The 20,465-nt window shown below is 42.5% G+C and overlaps 1 protein-coding gene and 1 pseudogene across 12 annotated transcripts in view; one reads left to right on the top strand and one right to left on the bottom strand.

The window, feature by feature from the left end:
- GAPVD1 (GTPase activating protein and VPS9 domains 1) overlaps window positions 1-20,465 on the bottom strand; it is a 113,236-nt gene that overhangs the window by 65,827 nt on the left and 26,944 nt on the right. For 9 of the 12 annotated variants that reach the window (XM_033191127.1, XM_033191045.1, XM_033191052.1 and 6 more), the window contains 2 exons: window positions 6,564-6,780; window positions 2,592-3,435 (listed from right to left, as the gene is read on the bottom strand). In XM_033191127.1, coding sequence (XP_033047018.1) covers window positions 2,592-3,435; window positions 6,564-6,748 — 1,029 coding nt within the window. In that variant the 5' untranslated portion in view covers window positions 6,749-6,780. Of the gene's footprint in view, window positions 1-2,591; window positions 3,436-6,563; window positions 6,781-7,122; window positions 7,125-8,748; window positions 8,761-16,500; window positions 16,618-20,465 lie in introns of those variants that run through there. The other 3 variants (XM_033191071.1, XM_033191062.1, XM_033191118.1) reach the window with 3 other exon arrangements.
- Window positions 73-172, top strand: LOC117074055 (annotated as a pseudogene).

Below are 20,465 nucleotides of genomic sequence, written 5' to 3'. Positions count from 1 at the left end.
AGTGAGACTCTGCCCCAAAAAAAAACAAAAAAAACCCCTACTGTTTCATGGATGAGGAGTCAAAAATTTTGTGCTTACTTCAGAAGCACATATTAAAATTGGAACTCCACAGAGATTACCATGGCACCTGTGCAAGGATGACACATAAATTTGTGAAGAGCTCCATATTATAATTTTTTTTAATTTATGAAAGTTAAAAAAAAGTTAACTTTATTTCAGGCATTTCTATATAGTGAATTGTTAAACACCCCAAGGTGATATAACTGATCATAAAAAAGAGCTAATCCCTTTTTTCTGATTTTTTATTTTTTTAATTAATTAATTTATTTTTTGAGATGGAGTTTCACTCTTGTTGCCCAGGCTGGAGTGCAATGGCGCAATCTCGCCTCACCGCAACCTCCGTCTCCCAGGTTCAAGCAATTCTCCTGCCTCAGCCTCCCAAGTAACTGCAATTACAGGCATGCGACACCACACCAGCTAAGTTTGTATTTTTAGTGGAGACGGGGTTTCTCCATGTTGGTCAGGTTGGTCTCGAACTCCGGACTTCAGGTGATCCGCCCGCCTGGGCCTCCCAAAGTGCTGGGATTACAGGCATGAGCCACCACAGCGGGCTAATTTTTTTTTTTTTTTTTAATAGATATGGGGTGGTGGGGGGTCTCACTGTGTTGCCCAGGCTGGTCTCAAAATCCTGACCTCAAATGATCTGCCCACCTTGGCCTCCCAAAGTGCTGAGATTACAGGTGAGAGCCACTGCACCAAGTCTGAGCTAATCATTTTTTAAAAATCACCCAAGGCCGGGTGTGGTGGCTCACACCTGTAATCCCAGCACTTCTGGAGGCCAAGGCAGGTAGATCATCTGAGGTCAGGAGTTCAAGACCAGCCTGACCAACATGGTGAAACCCCGTCTCTACTGAAAATACAAAATTAGCCAGGTATGGTGGCACATGTCTGTAATCCCAGGCACTAGGGAGGCTGAGGCAGGAGAATCACTTGAATCCCGGAGGCGGAGGTTGCAGTGAGACGAGATTGTGCCACTGCACTACAACATGAGCAACAGAGCAAAACTCCGTCTAAAAAAAATAATAAAACGGCTGGGCGTAGTGGCTCATGCCTGTAATCCCAGCACTTTGGGAGGCTGAGGCAGGCAGATCACGAGGTCAGGAGATCGAGACCATCCTGGTGCTAACACGGTAAAACCCCGTCTCTACTAAAAATACAAAAAATTTGCCGGGCATGGTGGCACGCACCTATAATCCCAGCCTTTCGGGAGGCTGAGGCAGGAGAATCACCTGAAGCCAGGAGGCAGAGGTTGCAGTGAGCCGAGATCACGCCACTGCACTCCAGCCTGGGCAACAGAGCGAGACTCCGTCTCCAAATAATAATAATAATAAAATAAAAAATAAAAATCACCCAAAAATAGTCTATTCTAAATAAACACCAGTTCTTCACAGTATATCTGAGGAATAAGGTGTGATGAAAAGAGTCCATGAAGAAATAATAACATGACTTCAGTCATTCAGATGATTGCAAAAAAATGCTAATATACATCCAAAAATCCTCTTTCTGAAACTCTTAAAAGAGTTTCAGATTTCAGAATTCAGAGATTTTAGAAAGGTAATGTGGTGTATATATACAACATGTTCAATATACAGATGGCATTTTGTAATCAAATGAATCAACATTTCTGCAACAAAATATGAGTATTCACTAGCACTAAATGGAATAACAATTATAAATATAGCTGGGCATGGTGGCGTTCCCCCTGTAATCTTAGCTACTCAGGAAGCTGAGGCAGGAGAATCGCTTGAACCCAGGAGGCGGAGGTAGCAGTGAGCCAAGATCGCACCATTGCACTCCAGCCTTGGCAACAAGAGTGAAACTTCATCTCAAAAAAGAAAAATGAAAAAAAAAAAAAAATTTGTGAATAGTCTCATGTTACTTCAGCACAGGTTTTGCTACCAAATAAGGTATAGAAGACATTCAGTTTTTGTTCATTTTGGGTTCTGAAATTATAGAAAAGGGATGGTGGACTTGTTCTAGAAAAATCTAATCAACTCTACATTCAAGTGTGCGAGGATTCCATTTAAAAACAAACACAGCCAGGTGCAGTGGCTCATGCCTGTAATCCCAGGACTTTGGGAGGCCGAGGCGGGCAGATCACAAGGTCAGGAGTTCGAGACCAGCCTGACCAACATGGTGAAACCCCGTCTCTACCAAAAATACAAAAATTAGCCAGACGTGGTGGTACATGCCTGTAATCCCAGCTACTCAGGAGGCTGAGGCAGGAGAATTGCTTGAACCCAGGAAGCAGAAGTTGCAGTGAGCTGAGAATGCACCACTGCACTACAGCCTGGGTGACAGAATAAGACTCCACCTCAAAAAACAGACAAAGACAAAATGTTTTGTGACCACCATAGTTTTAAATCCCAGTATTACTGCTTTTATTTAATAAGATGCAAATACTTAGAACTGGTTGAGAAAATGTCATAAGAATATACAAATATTGTCGTCATATTATTTGTTCCCACCCCACAGCCCAATCAACTGATTTTAAACTAAATGTCACATTAATAATAATAGCAAAAGCATACCTGCATCAGATTAAATCGTGCTACCTCATTAATAGGAGCATCAGAAATTATTCCATACTGTTCTGGATTGACAACTGCAGGACAAATGAAGCAGGCCAACAGGAGATCAGTACACATTGCCCGGACCTCCCCCACTTCCAGCCTGTCTACACAGGAGAGGGTTTTGTACATCTGAGACACGATCCACCTTAAACTATGTGGAAAACAATATGTGTTCTGTTTGAGATAACCAATAAATTTGTTCACCAAAGCCACTAGTTTGGCTTCATTGGACTCCACCATTTCTTGAACTTTTTGCCTGAATCTGTCTGAGCCCTTCTCTCCAAAGAGTTTTTCCTGCTGAGATGGGGAGAACCTCTCAATTAGCTTGTTTGGATCTGTTTCCAGGTGATCTTCATCTTCAACAAGGAGTTGCATAATTGGCTCATGTAAAGTGGCTGTGAGGAAAAGTTTGGCAGAAAACAGTCCTTCAGAAAAAAGTTTAAATAAGATGCTGAAGGCACAAGTTCCTCTCCTCAAAAGTCGCCTAGGGTTGTCACTTTCTTTAAGTTCAAATTCAATCAAGTATCGCAAAACCTGAAGGAGGTAGCTTTCATCTTCTTGCATGATGCAATTGCCATACAGGGACGTAAAAACTGTGTAAATAACACTTTGTGTGTTCTCCTGATTAAGTTTCTCTCCAGCAACCAAAGAGGAGGCAATAAGACGAGGATTTTCCCTCAGTCGACTCAAGAATTCTCCATAAGCAGTCTCCTGAAATCCCAATTGCTTATACCCATCAACAAATTGTGTATCTTCCAAAATTTTGGCATGTTGGCAACATTCAGCCGGGGAAGCTTCAGCACTAAAAAAAAATGAGCAAACAAGCAAAATAATAGTATTAATAATAACACATATGCTATATCCAAACATAGGTATATGAGTTGATTATAGTCCCAACAATAAGATCACTCTGAATTGCTAAAATTTTTTAGACCAACAGCAACTCAATGAGTAAAGGAAGACAAAACTAAAAAGTACAAAGGACAATTTCCTCATATCAAATCAGAATCAATGAAAAGTATTGGGGCTGGGTGCAGTGGCTCACACCCGTAATGCCAGCACTTTGGGAGGCTGAGGCAGGCAAATCATTTGAGGCCAGGAGGTTGAGACCAGCCTGGTCAACATGGCGAAACTCCCATCTCTTCAAAAAATACAAAAATTAGGCAGGCATGGTGGCAGGCACCTATAATCCCAGCTACTTGGAAGGCTGAGGCAGGAGAATCGCTTGAACTCAGAAGCTAGAGGATGCGGTGAGCCGAGATCGTGCCACTGCACTCCAGCCTGGCCAACAGAGCAAGACTCTGTCTGGAAAAAAAAAAAAGAAAGAAAGAAAGAAAATTATCAGTTTGTAGATCCTAAAAACTGTCCAGCCCTCTTAAGAACTAAATTAAAATTAGCTGCAGGATGGGCACAGTGGCTCACACCTGTAATCCCAGCACTTTGGGAGGCTAAGGTAGGAGGATCACTTGAGCCCAGGAGTTCAAGGCCAGCCTGGAAAACATGGTGAAACTCCATCTCTACAAAAAAAAAAAAAAAATGAAAAGCCGGGCGCGGTGGCTCAAGCCTGTAATCCCAGCACTTTGGGAGGCTGAGACGGGCAGATCATGAGGTCAGGAGATCAAGACCATCTTGACTAATACGGTGAAACCCCGTCTCTACTAAAAAATACAAAAAACTAGCCGGGTGAGGTGACGAGTGCCTGTAGTCCCAGCTACTTGGGAGGCTGAGGCAGGAGAATGGTGTAAACCTGGGAGGCGGAGCTTGCAGTGAGCTGAGATCCGGCCACTGCACTTTAGCCTGGGCAACAGAGCAAGACTCCATCTCAAAAAAAAAAAAAAAGAAAATTAGCTAGATGTGGTGGCATGTGCCTGTAGTCCCAGCACTCAGGAGGCTGAGGTGGGCGAATCGCTTGAGCTCAGGGGCTTATGACAGCGGTGACCCAAGATCACACTACTGCATTCCAGCCTGGGAGACAGAGCCAGATCCTGTCTGAAAAAAATATGTATCAGCTACAGTTAAACTGCTTATGTTTATTTATGGACATAAGAAAGTTTACAAATATTCAAGTACTAAAAAATAATAAAAATGAAGTCCATATCAGCCTATTGCTCAACCATCCTCAACAGCAACATGCCAGTATGTAATGACCTGCAGAATCACATCCTTTAACCAGGCTTTTTGCTTCTGGAAACAAATCCAAATAATATAAGCCTAAAAGATGTGGGGGAAAAACACAATGCCCACAATAGCACTGTTCTTTTTTAACTCATTTTTATTGAGGTAAAATACAGTAAAGTGCACAAGTGTCAAATGTTCAGCTCGAACAATTTTTATACATATATGCACCCAGTAATCACCACTCAGATTAAGACATGGAACATTTTAAACACCCAAGAATGCTTTCACATGCCCTTTCCCAGTCAATACCACCCTCTCAAGTCCAACAAGTAACTATTACTCTGATTTCAGTCATCAAAGATCAGTCCTGCCTCTTTTTGAACTTCATACAAATAGAATCATACAGTACATATTCTTTTGCGTCTGGCTTATATTCTCAACAGCACTGATATTCTTAGAGTTAAAAACTGTTCTTGGCCAAGTGGGGTGGCTCATACCTACAATCCCAGCACTTTCGGAGGTCAAGGGGGCAGATCATGAGGTCAGGAGTTTGAGACCAGCCTGACCAACATGATGAAACCCCGTCTTTACTAAAAATACAAAAATTAGCCAGGCATGGTGGCACGCATCTGTAGTCCCAGTTACACAGGAGGCTGAGGCAGGAGAATCTCTTGAACCCGGGAGGCAGAGGCTGCAGTGAGCTGAAATTGTGCCACTGCACTTCAGCCTGGGCAACAGAGCAAGACTCCAACTCAAAAAATAATAATAATAATAAAATAAAATAAAAACTGTTCTTTGTAGATATTAAGACAATAAAATATGTGGTTTCTAAACCTGAAAAATAGTTATACAATATCGAAACATGGAAACATAGATAGATAGATAGAGAATTTTTTTTTTTTTTTGGAGACAGAGTCTCACTCAGTCGCCCAGGCTAGAGTGTAGGGGTGCAATTTTGGTTCACTGAAATCTCCACCTCCCGGGTTCAAGCCATTCTCCTGCCTCAGCCTCCCGAGTAGCTGGGATTACAGACATATGCCACCATGCCCAGCTAATTTTTGTATTTTTAGTACAGATGGGGTTTCATCATCTTGGTCAGTCTGGTTTCGAAATCCTGATCTCATGATCCACCTGTCTTGGCCTCCCAAAGTGCTAGGATTACAGGCATGAGCCACTGTGCCCAGCTGGAAACCTATATATTAAATATTAGGAGAAAAGCAGAACAGGTAATTTCCTCTCTACAACAACATTTTTTTTTCTTTTGAGACAGAGTCTCGCTCTGTCGCCCAGGTTTCAGTGCAGTGGCAAGATCTCAGCTCACTGCAACCTCCACCTCCCAGGTTCAATCAGTTCTCTGCCTCAGCCTCCCAAGTAGCTGGGATTATAGGCACCTACCATAACGCCCAGATAATTTTTTTATTTTTAGTAAAGATGGGGTTTCACCATTTTGGCCAGGCTGGTCTTGAACTCCTGACCTCATGATCCACCCGCCTCGGCCTCCCAAAGTGCTGGGATTACAGGTGTGAGCCACCACGCCCAGCCAACAATAACATTTTATACAGACAAAGACACAAAACCAATTGGTATGATATAAAATGTCAATGCTTAAGTTATAATTTTCTATAACAGTGCCTAAGTTATTTAATAATCAAAATAAACTGTATTATAAGCAAAGACTCACCTTAACATTGATGTAAAATCATCTTAAATAATATACTTTGTTGGAAATGGATTCATTTATTTACAGTTACTAATTTATTTACAGAATCATAGTGGTTCATAAAATTTAAAACCTGAAAATCATTTCTTTACCTGGTTATGATAAGGCGATCCAAATTGATTCTCTGTTGCTTCGCAATCCATGCTGTACGATACAGCTTTTCAGCTGTCTTAAGTACATCTGCATTGAGCCTCTGAATGAGCTGTTTCTCAGAGTTTACATATAAGCGTTCCTGCTTCAGGTGATGAGCCAGAGTATGAATATCTAGCTTCACCATCTTCAGTGTGGGAAAGGCTCAAAGACTGATCACTGAGAGTAAAAAGATAAATATTTAAAGTTTATGTATGTCACTGAAACTCTTTTCTAAAATCAAAAGGGATAGGAGAACACTTTAAGAATTAAGTTACACTTGGGTAGACACGGTGGCTCACTCCTACAATCCCAGCACTCTGGGAGGCCGAGGCGGGCGGATCACAAGGTCAAGAAATCGAGACCATCCTGGCCAACATGGTGAAACCCCCGTCTCTACTAAAATACAAAAAATTAGCCGGGCATGGTGGCACGCGCCTGTAGTCCAAGCTACTCAGAAGGCTGAGGCAGGGGGATTGCTTGAACCCGGGAGGCAGAGGTTGCAGTGAGCTGAGATTGCACCACTGCACTCCAGCCTGGTGACAGAGCGAGAATCAGTCTCAAAAAAAAAAAAAAGAAAAAGAAAAGAAAGAAAAAAAAATTAGGTTACATTTGATAGCACTTTTAACTCTAATTTTCAAATAATCTCTATCTTTTTACTACAGAAGTATTATAGGTTCAGTAGAAAAATTGGTAAATACAGATAAGCAAAAAGAAAAAAAAGCTCACTCCTAAGGCCACAGCTCAGAGACAGCTGCTGTAAACCCTGTGTATATCCTCAAATACAATGTCTATTTGTTAACCCCAGAGTTATCCTTGACTGTGCTCTTTCTAATCACAATCAAAATATCCTGTTGATTCTATCTTGAAAATATATCTAAAATCTGACTACTAATTCCCGCTGTCCCCCCATTGCTAATTAGATCAGTTCTCACTACGAGGTGTGTAATCACCACGTTCTAAGTGATCTCACTGCTTCTTTTATTGTACTTCTAAAGTCTGTTCTCTACATAGCATAGTGAATTAAAAAGTCAGATCATAGCCAGGCGCGGAGACTCACGCGTGTAATCCCAGCACTTTGGGAGGCCAAGGCAGGTGGATCGCCTGAGGTCAGGAGTTCAAGACCAGCCTGGTTAACATGATGAAACCCCGTTTCTACTAAAAATACAAAAATTAGTTGGGTGTGGTGATGTACACCTGTAGTCACAGCTACTTGGGAGGCTGAGGCAGGAGAACTGTTTGAACCTGGTAGGCAGAGGTTGCAGTGAGCCGAGATCACGCCACTGCACTCCAGCCTGGACAACAGGTCTCAAAAAGAAAAAAGAAAGAAAGCAACAAAACAAAACTTAAGTCAGATCACTTTATTACTTTATTCCCCTACTGGAAACCATCCAAAGGCTTTATTTCATGATAGAATGAAATCTGAAGGTCCTACAAGATCTACCCCTGGCTACTTCTCCAATTTCCTCTCCTACAATCCCACCCTAGTTCACACAGCTCCAGAACACCTACCTTCTAGCTGTCCCTTGAACAGGCCAAGCATGTCCCTCTCTGAAAGTGTGCACATTTGCTGGCCTGTCTCTGGAGGGTTATCCACTATCTGCATTCCATTCAGATCTCTCCACTCAAACATGTATTTAGAAAGGCCTTCTCAGACAATTCCTTCTAAAATAGAAAATATAACTTCCTAATCTCTCTTCTGGCCTTTAAAAAAAAAAAGCACTGCCCCTATCTAGCATTATATTACAGATATCTGCCTGCATGTTAATCGTGCTCATTGCAAGGCTTCCCCACCAGAAGGTAAGTGACAGTAGAGCCAAGCCTTGTTTGCTTTGTTCACTCAAAGCTGTAATTTCAGGGACTAGGAGAAGGCCTAGTTCATAGCAGGAGTTGAATAAATATTTGCCAAAGGAATAAATGAAATCTCACTACTCTTATTTATCTAGTAGCTAAACAAACTGATACAAATAGCACACATATTTTAAAGCATTATTATTTAAGCTATGCCCTTGAACCTAGAATTTGTGCCAGATCACAAATGTTAAATCAACAACAGAAATACCTGTGGCATAGATAACAAAACATAATATTGTGTGTCCGGGCAGCAGACAGCCATCAAGTTAGCAAAAAATTTCTTGGGTTGGGCACAGTGGCTCATGCCTGTAGTCCCAGCACCCTGGGAGGCCGAGGCGGGTGGCTCACTTGAGGTCAGGAGTTCGAGATCAGCCTGGCCAACATGGTGAGACCCTTTCTCTACTAAAAATACAAAAATTCACCAGGTGTGGTGGCAGGTGGCTGCAATCCCAGCTACTCAGGAGACTGAGACAGGAGAAACCTGAACCCAGGAGGCAGATGTTGCAGTGAGCTGAAATCGCGCCACTGCACTCTAGCCTAGGCAACAGAGTGAGACTTTGTCTCAAAAAAACAAAAAAAAAGGCCAGGCACGGTGGCTTACATCTGTAATCCCAGCACTTTGGGAGGCTGAGGTGGGTAGATCACCTGAGATCAGGAGTTCAAGACCAGCCTGACCAACATGGAGAAACCTGGTCTCTACCAAAAATACAAAATTAGCCAGGCATGGTGGCACATGCCTATAACCCCAGTTACTCGGGAAGCTGAGGCAAGAGAATCACTTGAATCTGGGAGGCAGAGGTTGCAGTGAGCCGAGATTGCGCCACTGCACTCCAGCCTGGGCAACAAGAGAGAAACTCCATCTCAAAAAAAAAAAAATTTCTCATTAAGAATTAAACATTATGGTAGCAGCTAGAAATATACTTGAAGCAACCTTCATTGAGAGAAACAGATTTAATCATTTAAAATTTTCATTTCTGCAATTTTAAACTTTCTCCTCTCCTTTGAATGAACTACTGATGACTAGGAAAATTTCAAGTATTACTGTGAAACCTGAATTTAACTGCTTTTAAAAAACACCTTCTTGTACCTTATTGACTCCCCAGCAAACTATGCAAAGCTGTTATTCTGATCTCCTCCACTGTTGGAGATAGCTTTCCATATTGCTTTCCTCTGAAAAGATATCAGTATGTCTAGTCCACCAAGATGATTTCCTGTTGACTTAGTCACAAAGGCATGTGTGTACATTTTTTTAAATGGTGACATATATACATATACTCTTATTAATTCAGCCTACAGAAAATGCATGTGTGACTTTGTAGACTTCCATGTGGGAACTCTTAACACCCTCTAGGGGGCTCTAAGGCCACAGGCTAAGAAAAGAATCATTGCTCTAATGGTTTTATTTATGAGAAGTATCATAGTTAATGAAAGCAGTCCTGAGGTGGAGGTTGCAGTGAGCCGAGATCATCGAGATCATCATCGTGCCACTGCACTCCAGCCTGGTGACAGAGTGACACTGTGTCTCAAAAAAAAAAAAAAAGAAAAAAACAACTACTATACGCGGCCAGGCTAACTACTAAATGCGGCCGAGCATGGTGGCTCACACACTCTGGGAGGCCGAGGCGGGTGGATCACCTGAGGTCAGGAGTTCAAGATCAGCCTGGCCAAGATGGTGAAACCCCATCTCTACTAAAAATACAAAAAAAACAGTCAGGCATAGTGGTGGGCGCCTGTAATCCCAGCTACTCAGGAGGCTGAGGCAGAGAATTGCTTGAACCCAGGAGGCGGGGGTTGCATTGCGCCACTGCACTCTAGCCTGAGCAACAGAGCAAGACTCTGTCTAAAAAAGGAAAAAAAAAAACCTATTTGCCAGACAGGTGGGGGTAGAATATTCTGGACAGAAACAGCCAACTAAACAAAGGCATATATATATACACACACATACACATACCTACACATATATATATGATATGAAGTCTATTTAAGGACCTACACATGGCTTATTACAGTTTGAGGCCGTGTATGTTTGTGCAGTTAAGAGTAGGGATGGAAGGAGAAGGTAGAAAGTGTATACTAAGAGATAAGGCTACAGAGACAGAAGGCATAGAAAACTCAGAGTTAAGAAACTTGGGCCAGACGCAGAGGCTCATACCTATAATTCTAGCACTTTGGGACGCCAACGCAGGCAGGTCACTTGAGCCCGAGTTCGAGACCAGCCTGGGCATCATGGCAAAACTCTATTTCTATAAAAAATACAAAACTTAGCCGGGTGTGGTGGCAGGTGCCTGTAGTCCCAGCTACACAAGAGGCTGAGGTGGGAGCATCACCTGACATCTGGAAATTGAGGCTACCATGAGCCACGATTATGCCACTGCATTACAGCAGCCTGGGTGACAGAGTGAAACCCTGTCTCAAAAAAAACAAAAAACAAAAAACAAAAACGAACTTTGCACTGCATGCAAGGAAGAGGCTTAAACGCGATTAACACAATTAAATTTATATTTCACTACATAAAGTCTCTGGTACCAAGGAAAAGTATGAGGAGGTGGGGATGGAATAGACAAAGAGAGACAAAGAAATTGCTGATAGGCAAGAAATAACAGTGGGGAATGGAAAGAACATGGCAAATTCCAGAGAAGTTAAAAGGCAAGAAATGCAAGGTGCTGACACCTCCATACGGAGAAGGTGTTATTCATCACAACTATCATATGAGAAAACAGTTTATAAACTGAAAACTGTGCCTGGAATGGGTCTAAGAACTCTGCAAATTTAGTCTTTATAATATCCCTCTCCAAGATAGGTATTTTGCAGCTAAGAAAATTGAGGCCTAGGGATTTGCTCAAGGTCATACAGGTGAGAGGTGACAGAATCAGTACACTATTGCTATTACCCTGATGTCTACATGAAAAACTCATAAATCCATATTGATCTACCTAGAGGCACTCCTTTCTTTACAGTTGTCACTCAGAAACATGCCTTAATCTTCCACAACTCTAAATTCAACTATGTTAAAACCACTGTTTTCCTTAGAAACTTTTTTACCTCTGTTAATAACTCAATACCATTCTTCCAATAGGGAAGGAGCAGCTTGCTGTATTTCCAGCGGTATTCTTTTTTTTTATTTTTATTTTATTTTTATTTTTTGGAGATGGAGTTTTGCTCTGTCGCCCAGGCTGGAGTGCAGTGGCACAATCTCGGCTCACTGTAATCTCCGCCTCCCGGGTTCAACCGATTCTCCTGCCTCAGCCTCCCGAGTACCTGGGACTACAGGGGTGCGCCACCACACCCGGCTAACTTTTGTATTTTTAGTAGAGACGGGGTTTCACCATGTTGACCAGGATGGTCTCGATTTTTAGACCTCGTGATCTGCCTGCCTCAGCCTCCCAAAGTGCTGGGATTATAGATATGACCCACAGCGCCCAGCCCTCTTTTTTTGTTTTTAAATCTTCTGACCAACTGCTGCCTGTTGACAGCCAACATTCTTCACAGAGTCTCTCTCATCTGAACTTCCATTCCATCCCTGAGACCAATCTGTCTCAATTATTTCTTAACACACAACCACATTAATATATCTAAATTGCAATCAAAATTATATTATTGTTCTGCCTAAGATATCTTCAGTGGCTTCCCACTACCTTCAGGAAAACAACTGATTATTTAGGTTTATAACATGTACAGCCTTCTAAAATCTGGTCCCAAACTATTTTTCCAGGCCACCTTCCATTGCTACACTGTATGAACCTTTGACTTCATAAAAATATCTTACTTGATATCCCAAACACTAATCTTTCCTTGATTGCTGGTGTCTCACATGCTCCTGCATTTCTGCACTGCTTTGTTTCTGTTCTGGTGTGCTGTACAATATTTTGGCCACATATGGTTGTTTAAAGTTAAATTTTAAATTAAAATTCAAAATGTATGGTATGCAAATTATATCTTAATAAAAACAATGTAATTTAAAATTCTGTTTCTTAGTCATACTAGATGCCATTCCTAGTACTGGGGACCCACATGTAGCTAGCAGCTACTACACTGGACAATGCAGACATAGGATATTTCCACCATCTTAGAATGATGAAAGTTCTACTGAATAGCACTGCTCTAGAGTACAAATCATGTCTGATTCAACGTTGAGTTCCTCACTATGTCCACAGAGTAAGCACTTTAAAAGTACCCATATCTGTGCCTGTAATCCCAGCACTTCAGGAGGCTGAGGCAGGTGGATCACGAGGTCAGGAGCTCGAGACCAGCCTGGCCAACATGGTGAAACCCCGTCACTACTAAAAATACAAAAATTAACCAGGTGTGGTGGTGTGCACCTATAATCCCAGCTATTTGGGAGGCTGAGGCAGGAGAATCGCTTGAACCCGGGAGGCAGAGGTTGCAAATGAACTGAGATCGCGCTACTGCACTCCAGCCTGGGCGACACAGCGAGACTCTGTCTCAAAAAAAAAAAAAAAAAAAAGAAAAAGTAAAAGGTACTGATTTCTGGCCTGGAGCAGTGGCTCACATTTGTAATCCTAGCACTTTGGGAGGCCAAGGTGGGTGGATCACCTGAGGTCAGGAGTTCAAGATCAGCCTGGCCAACATGGTAAAACTCCATCTCTATTAAAAATACAAAAATATTAGCCAGGAATGGTGGCAGGTGCCTGTAATCCCAGCCACTCAGGAGGCTGAGGCAGGAGAATCACTAAAACCCAGGAGGCGGAGGTTGCACACTAGAATCCAAGAGGGAGAGGTTGCAGTGAGCCATGATGATGCCATTGCATTCCAGCCTGGGCAAAGAGAGTAAGACTCCGTCTCAAAAAACAACAAAAAAAGCAAGTACCCATTTCTCCTAATTTAAATTTAAATATAAGCAGGCTTACCACACCAAAATTAATGTTCAAACAAGTTTCTCTGTAATTGTAGCAGTGATTCTCGGGACCTTTTTTTTTTTTTTAAAGACAGGATCTCACTCTGTTGCCTAGGCTGGAGTATACTGGCACAATTGTGGCTCACTCCAGCCTTGACCTCCTGGGCTCAAGTGATCCTCCAACATCAGTCTTCTGAGTACCTGGGACTACAGGCGTGTGAAACCACACCCGGCTAATTTTTAAATATTTGCAGAGACAGGGTCTCACTAAGTTACTCAAGCTGGTCTTGAACTCCTAAGCTCAAGCAATCCTCCTGCCTCAGCCTCCCAATGTGCTGGGATTACATGCCTGGGTAAACTTTTTTTTTTTTTTAACTTTCAGGGTACTACAAAATTCTATACAAAGTAAAACACTCCAAACAAATTTAGATTCACTTGTGTTGTTATAACATATTGAGGAAATTTGTTACATCTCAAAAACAGGCTATAATCCCCAGTGTTTTGGGAGGCTGAGGCGGGTGGATCACCTGAGGTCAGGAGATTGAGACCAGCCTGGCAAACATGGTGAAACTCTGTCTCTACTAAAAATACAAAAATTAGCCAGGTGCGGTGGCACATGCCTGTAGTCGCAGCTACTTGGGAGGATGAGGTGGGAGGATGGCTTAGGCCTGGGAGCCAAGATCACGCCACTGCACTCCAGCCTGGGCAACAAAAAACAAAAAAAAAGTTATTGAGAGTCCCTGCTTTAGAGTTTTTGCATAGATATTTACATATATTTTCGTAACAACCCTCACGGCTACAAAGATAACATAAATGTAGAAAATCAACAAATAATTGTTAAAATTTACACATTCTTAGGGGCGGGTGAGGTGGCTCACGCCTGTAATCCCAGCACTTTGGGAGGCCGAGGCGGGTGGCTCACGAGATCAGGAGTTTGAGACCAGTCTGACCAACATGGTGAAACCCAGTCTCTACTAAAAATACAAAAATTAGCCGTGCATGGTGGCACATGACTGTAATCCCAGCTACTCGGGAGGCTGAGGCAGAGAAATGCTTGAACCTGGGAGGTGGAGGTTTCAGTGAGCTGAGGTTTCACTGCACTCTAGCCTGAGCAACAGAATGAGAGTCTGTCTCAAAAAAAAAAAATAAAATAAAATAAAATAAAATAAAATTTACACATTCTTCTACAAAATCATTGATAATTTTTTTAAAATAATCAAATGAATTCTAATATGTATTTGCCTACAAGATTTCCTGCTTGTCTTGTAGTTATATTGCTATAATGGGAGAAAAAGGTTAAGAGAAACTCTTAAGAGAAACTGTTCTAGATTAAAAGCAACTAAAACAACATAACCAAATGCAATGCAAGAGTCTTGACTGGCTCTTGATTAGGGGGAAAAAGACAGAAAAGCCACTTTACGGACAACTGGAGACATTTAAATATGGACTGGATACCAGATGATATTAGAAAAGTATTGTTAATTATTATCAGGTGTGATACTGGTATTGCGATTACATAGGAGAATACATTGTTTTTAAGAGATGCACACTCATGTATATATTTAGAAATGTTAGGGCCAGGCATGGTGGCTCAGGCCTGCAATCCTCGCACTTTGGGAGGCCGAGGAGGGCAGATCACTTCAGAAGTTCAAGACCTGCCTGGCCAGCATGGTTGAGATCTCGTCTCTACTAGAAATACAAACATTAGCCAGGCATGGTGACGTGCACTTGTAATCCCAGCTACTTGGGAGGCTGAGGCAGGAGAATCACTTGAACTTGGGAGGCGGAGGTTGTAGTAAGCCAAGATCATGTCACTGCACTCCAGCCTGGGTGACAAAGCAAGACCCTCTCTAAAAAAAAAAAGACAAAGCAAGACCCTCTCAGAAAGAAAGAGAGAGAGAGAGAAAGAAAGAAAGAAAGAAAGAAAGAAAGAAAGAAAGAGAGAGAGAGAGAAAGAAAGAAAGGGAGTGAGTTAGGATGTCTGCAACTTGTACATGGTTCAGCAAAAACATTAAAAAAATTTTTTCAAATATAGCAAAATGTAAACTGTTGAACTGAGGTGGTAGGTATATAAGGATTACCGTGCTATCTTTCAGTGGTTTTTGTCTGTTAGAAATATTTCATGTAGCCGGGCACGGTGGCTCAAGCCTGTAATCCCAGCACTTTGGGAGGCCGAGACGGGCGGATCACGAGGTCAGGAGATCGAGACCATCCTGGCTAACATGGTGAAACCCCGTCTCTACTAAAAAATACAAAAAACTAGCCAGGCGAGGTGGTGGGCGCCTGTAGTCCCAGCTACTCGGGAAGCTGAGGCAGGAGAATGGCATAAACCTGGGAGGCAGAGGTTGCAGTGAGCCAAGATCCGGCCACTGCACTCCAGCCTGGGTGACAGAGCGAAACTCCATCTCAAAAAAAAAAAAAAAAGAAATATTTCATAATTTAAAAATGGGGTAAAATACTTTAGAAATTCTCAAATTGTGCCTTTCTTGCTACTTAATTAAATGTAATTGAACAAATATATGACAGAGTTTCGCTGGAGCCTAGCCAAATCGTCTAATCTCAAGGAGCTCACGACCTAATTACAACTGAAATATTGTTCAAGATAGAAAGGGAACATAACGTTTTCAATGACACAGCAACATATGAGCCAATTCATGCAATTTAGAAATTAAAATCTTCAAATATAACTTTACTTTAAAATTTTTTTTTTTTTTTTTTTTTTTTTGTTGAGATGGAGTCTCACTCTGTCGCCCAGGCTGGAGTGCAGTGGCTGGATCTCAGCTCACTGCAAGCTCCGCCTCCCGGGTTTACGCCATTCTCTCGCCTCAGCCTCCCGAGTAGCTGGGACTACAGGCGCCCGCCATCTCGCCCGGCTAATTTTTTGTATTTTTTTAGTAGAGATGGGGTTTCACCGTGTTAGCCAGGATGGTCTCGATCTCCTGACCTCGTGATCCGCCCGTCTCGGCCTCCCAAAGTGCTGGGATTACAGGCTTGAGCCACCGCGCCCGGCCTACTTTAAAAAATTAACACATGAGGCTGGGCATGGTGGCTCATACCTGCAATCCCAGCACTTTGAGAGGCTGATGTGGGCAGATCACTTGAGCTCAGGAGTTCAAGATCAGTCTGGCCAACATGATGAAACCCCATCTCTACTAAAAATACAAAAACTAGCTGGGTATGGTGGCGCATACCTGAATCCCAGCTACTTGGGAGGCTCAGATGGGAGGATTGCTTGAACCTGGGAGGTGGAGGTTACAGTGAGCTGAGATCACGTCACTGCACTCGAGCCTGGGTGACAGAGCCAGATCCTATCTCAAAACACACACACACACACACACACACACACACACACAAAACAATGATTGAGGAAAAGGGTTTGATAATTTTAAAAGTATACCAATTTTTTCTGCTTTTCTAAGCCACCACTATAATATCAGCGGAGTTAAGGGTCACCAGGAATAGCTTAAATAAAATTTATATGTGAATAACTAAAAGTAGGAAAATTTTTACAATACTAAAGACAACAGAAAAGTACAGACATTAGGAAATAAATCAGTTTGTTTCCTGAAAAGTAACAATAACAATATGACCATCAAACTAACAATAATAATATTAATATCAAACTATCATTTTTTACGAGTTATGCCAAATACTCTGCTATTCTTTTTCCTAATTGAACTCTTAGAACCCTATGATATGTGTACTCTCATTATCCTCATTTGACAGTTAAGAAAAGTGTTGACATAAGTAGCTAAGTCAAGATTCAAACAAACTGTTCTGACTCGAAAGAAGCACTTGCTCTCAATCAACTAATCTAAACATTTTGTCAGTAACATCGACTTTAATTTCTAGTTCTGCTAAAAATTTACTCCTTAAAGTTCCTGTTACCTATTGGTTTTTACAGAACTTTATTTGGCTTCTGGTGACATCTTCATTTGAGTTTACACCCAAATACCACACAAAACACAGTGTCTCCAGCCCTTATCTCTTCACTGAGCTTAAATTCTTTATTTCCTCTACCTGCAAAACATCTGAATATCAAGACAGAATTTCAGAATTGAAAAGTCTATTAAAAGCCATTTCTCTCAGCACCATAGGAAAGGTTAAAAATTTTTAGCCGGGTGCGGTGGCTCATGCCTGTAATTCTAGCATTTTGGGAGGCCGAGACAGGCAGATCACCTGAGGTCAGGAGTTCGAGACCTGCCTCGCCAACCCGGTGAAAGCCCATCTCTACTAAAAATACAAAAATTAGCTGGACATGGTAGCACATGCCTGTAATTCCAGCTACTCAAGAGGCTGAGGCAGGAGAATTGTTTGAACCTGGGAGGCAGAGGTAGCAGTGAGCCGTGATCACACCAATGCACTCCAGTCTGGGTGACAGAGCAAGACTCCATCTCAAAAAATAATAATAAAATAAAATAAAATAAAATAAAAAAATAAATAAAATAAGATAAATAAATAAATAACTTAAAGTAAAAATAAAGGTCCAAAGGTGCTCACGATTTTCAGCTATGCTTTATCCCTCAGAGATAATTTCCAAACTCCTTGGTTTAATATTCAAAGTACAATCTTGCTTCAATCCACCCCTCCAATCCTAATTTATACTATTTCCCTACATAAACTCTCCTACTCCTGCCAAACTGGCTTTCCCATCTTTCTTTTATTTTTTGTTTTTGAGACAAGGTCTTGCTCTGTCGCCAGGCTGGCTGGAGTGCAATGGCACCATCATGGCTCTGTGCCTCCCCAGCTCAAGCAACCCTCCCTCTACAGGCATGCACCACCATGCCCAGCTAATTTTTGCATTTTTTGTAGAGACAAAGTTTAGCCATGTTGCAGAAGCTGGTCTCAAAGTCCTGAGCTCAAGTGATTCACCTGCCCTTTGCCTCCCAAAATGCTAGGATTACTGCGCCCAGCCCATTTTTACTTTCAGTTCATCATCATGTTTCTAAATTTGTATCTGGCCCCCTCTTATGTAGATGTTCCAATTTCCAAGACCAGACTCAATAAAACCTTCCTTTCCAACCATACAGTATGCACACGGCAATAAATCTCAACCCTGAACTCCTGACACACTGATTTTTTATTTTTATTTTTTTTTGAAATGGAGTTTCACTCTTGTTGCCCAGACTGAAGTGCAATGGCACGATCTCAGCTCACTGCAACCTCTGCCTCCCGGGTTCAAGCAATTGTCCTGCCTCAGCCTCCCACGTAGCTGGGATTACAGGCACCCCCCCACCACGCCCAGCTAATTTTTATATTTTTAGTAGAGATGCAGTTTTGCCATGTTGGCCAGGCTGGTCTCAAACTCGTGACCTCAGGTGATCCGCCCGCCTCAGCCTCCCAAAGTGCTGGGATTACAGGCGTGAGCCACTGAGCCTGGAAAAACTTTTGATACCACCAATTTGAAATCTTTTTTTGTACTTTCATCTTTAATGTCTATATCCTGTCTTTCCGTGTCCTCAAAGGCATAGGGCATCTCTTAGGCCTATGTATCCCCAGCCCCCAAACCACGGCCAAACATAAGCAGCTCTCAGTATTTTTTTATCTTTGCTAATATTTGCATTGTCACAAGTTGCTCTATGAATAAGAACATAAGTAAAGTCAAAGAATTTTTAAATTAACATTAGGCACACCTAAAATAACAAATAAAAATTTTTCCTGAAATTCATGAGCAGTTTCTAAGTTAGAGAGTTTCATTTTGTAGTAAAAAAAACAACTAGACTTTGAAAATCTATCAGTTCAAGAGCTGGCCAGGAGTGGTGGCTCATGCCTATAATTCCAGCACTTTGGGAGGCCAAGGCAGGCAGATGGCTTAAGCCCAAGAGTTCAAGATCAGCCTAGGCAACATGGCAAAACTCCATCTCTATCAAAAAAAAACAAACAAACAAACAAAGAAAAGAACAACAATAAAAAAAATTAGCTGGGCATGGTGGTGCACACCTGTAATCTCAGCTACTCAGGAGGCTGAGATGGAAGGACTGCTTGAGCCCAGGAGGCAGAGGTTGCAGTGAGCTATAATCGCACCACTGCACTCCAGCCTGGGCGACAGAGCAAGGTCCTGTCTCAAAACACATATATATTTTTTGTCGTTGTTGTTGTTGTTGTTTTTGAGGCGGAGTCTTGCTCTGTTGCCCAGGCTGGAGTGCAGTGGCCGGATCTCAGCTCACTGCAAGCTCCGCCTCCCGGGTTCCCGCCATTCTCCTGCCTCAGCCTCCCGAGTAGCTGGGACTACAGGCGCCCGCCACCTCACCCGGCTAGTTTTTTGTATTTTTAGTAGAGACGGGGTTTCACTGTGTTCGCCAGGATGGTCTCGATCTCCTGACCTTGTGATCCACCCATCTCGGCCTCCCAAAGTTCTGGGATTACAGGCTTGAGCCACCGCACCCGGCCATCAAAACACATATATTAATATATATATGGCCGAGTGAAGTGGCTCACATCTATGGACCCAGCACTTCGGAAGGCCAAAGCAGGTCGATCACTTGAGCCCAGGATTTTGAGACCAGCCTGGGAAACATGGCGAAACCCTGTCTCTACAGAGAACACGAAACTTATCTGAGTGTGAGCGCACATGCCTGTAGTCCCAGCTACTCAGGAGGCTGAGGTGGGAGGATCACTTGAGCAGGGAGGTCAAGGCTGCACTAAGCCAAGACTGAGCCACTGCACTCCAGCCTGACCAACAGAATGAGACCCTGTCTCAAAAAATAAATAAAATAAAATAAGTTCAACAGCATTACCACATTTTCTATAAAAACGAAATAGATGGGCCAGGTGCAGTGGTTCACACCTGTAATCCCAGCACTTTGGGAGGCCGAGGCAGGTGGATCACCTGAGATCAGGAGATTGAGACCAGCCTGGCCAACATGGCAAAACCCCATCTCTAACCAAAAATAGAAAAATCAGCCAGGTGTGGTGGCAGGCGCCTGCAATCCCAGCTATTCAGGAGGCTGAGGCAAGAGAATCATCTGAATCCGGAGGGCAGGAGAATCACCTGAACCCGAGATCGGGCCACTGCACTCCAGCTTGGGAGACAGAGCAAGACTCCACCTCAAAAGAAAATAAATAGATTATGCCTACGCATATTAGTCAGATTTTGAGAAGTTCAAGTTTTTCAACTCATGTTATGAACACTTATCACTGAGAGCACAGTAAGGAG

This window comes from Trachypithecus francoisi, unplaced genomic scaffold (genome assembly GCF_009764315.1).
Source record: "Trachypithecus francoisi isolate TF-2019V2 unplaced genomic scaffold, Tfra_2.0 Contig01585, whole genome shotgun sequence".
Lineage (NCBI taxonomy): Eukaryota > Metazoa > Chordata > Mammalia > Primates > Cercopithecidae > Trachypithecus > Trachypithecus francoisi.
The sequence above is the reverse complement of the archived record's forward strand: the minus strand, read 5'-3'. Positions and strand labels throughout refer to the sequence as shown.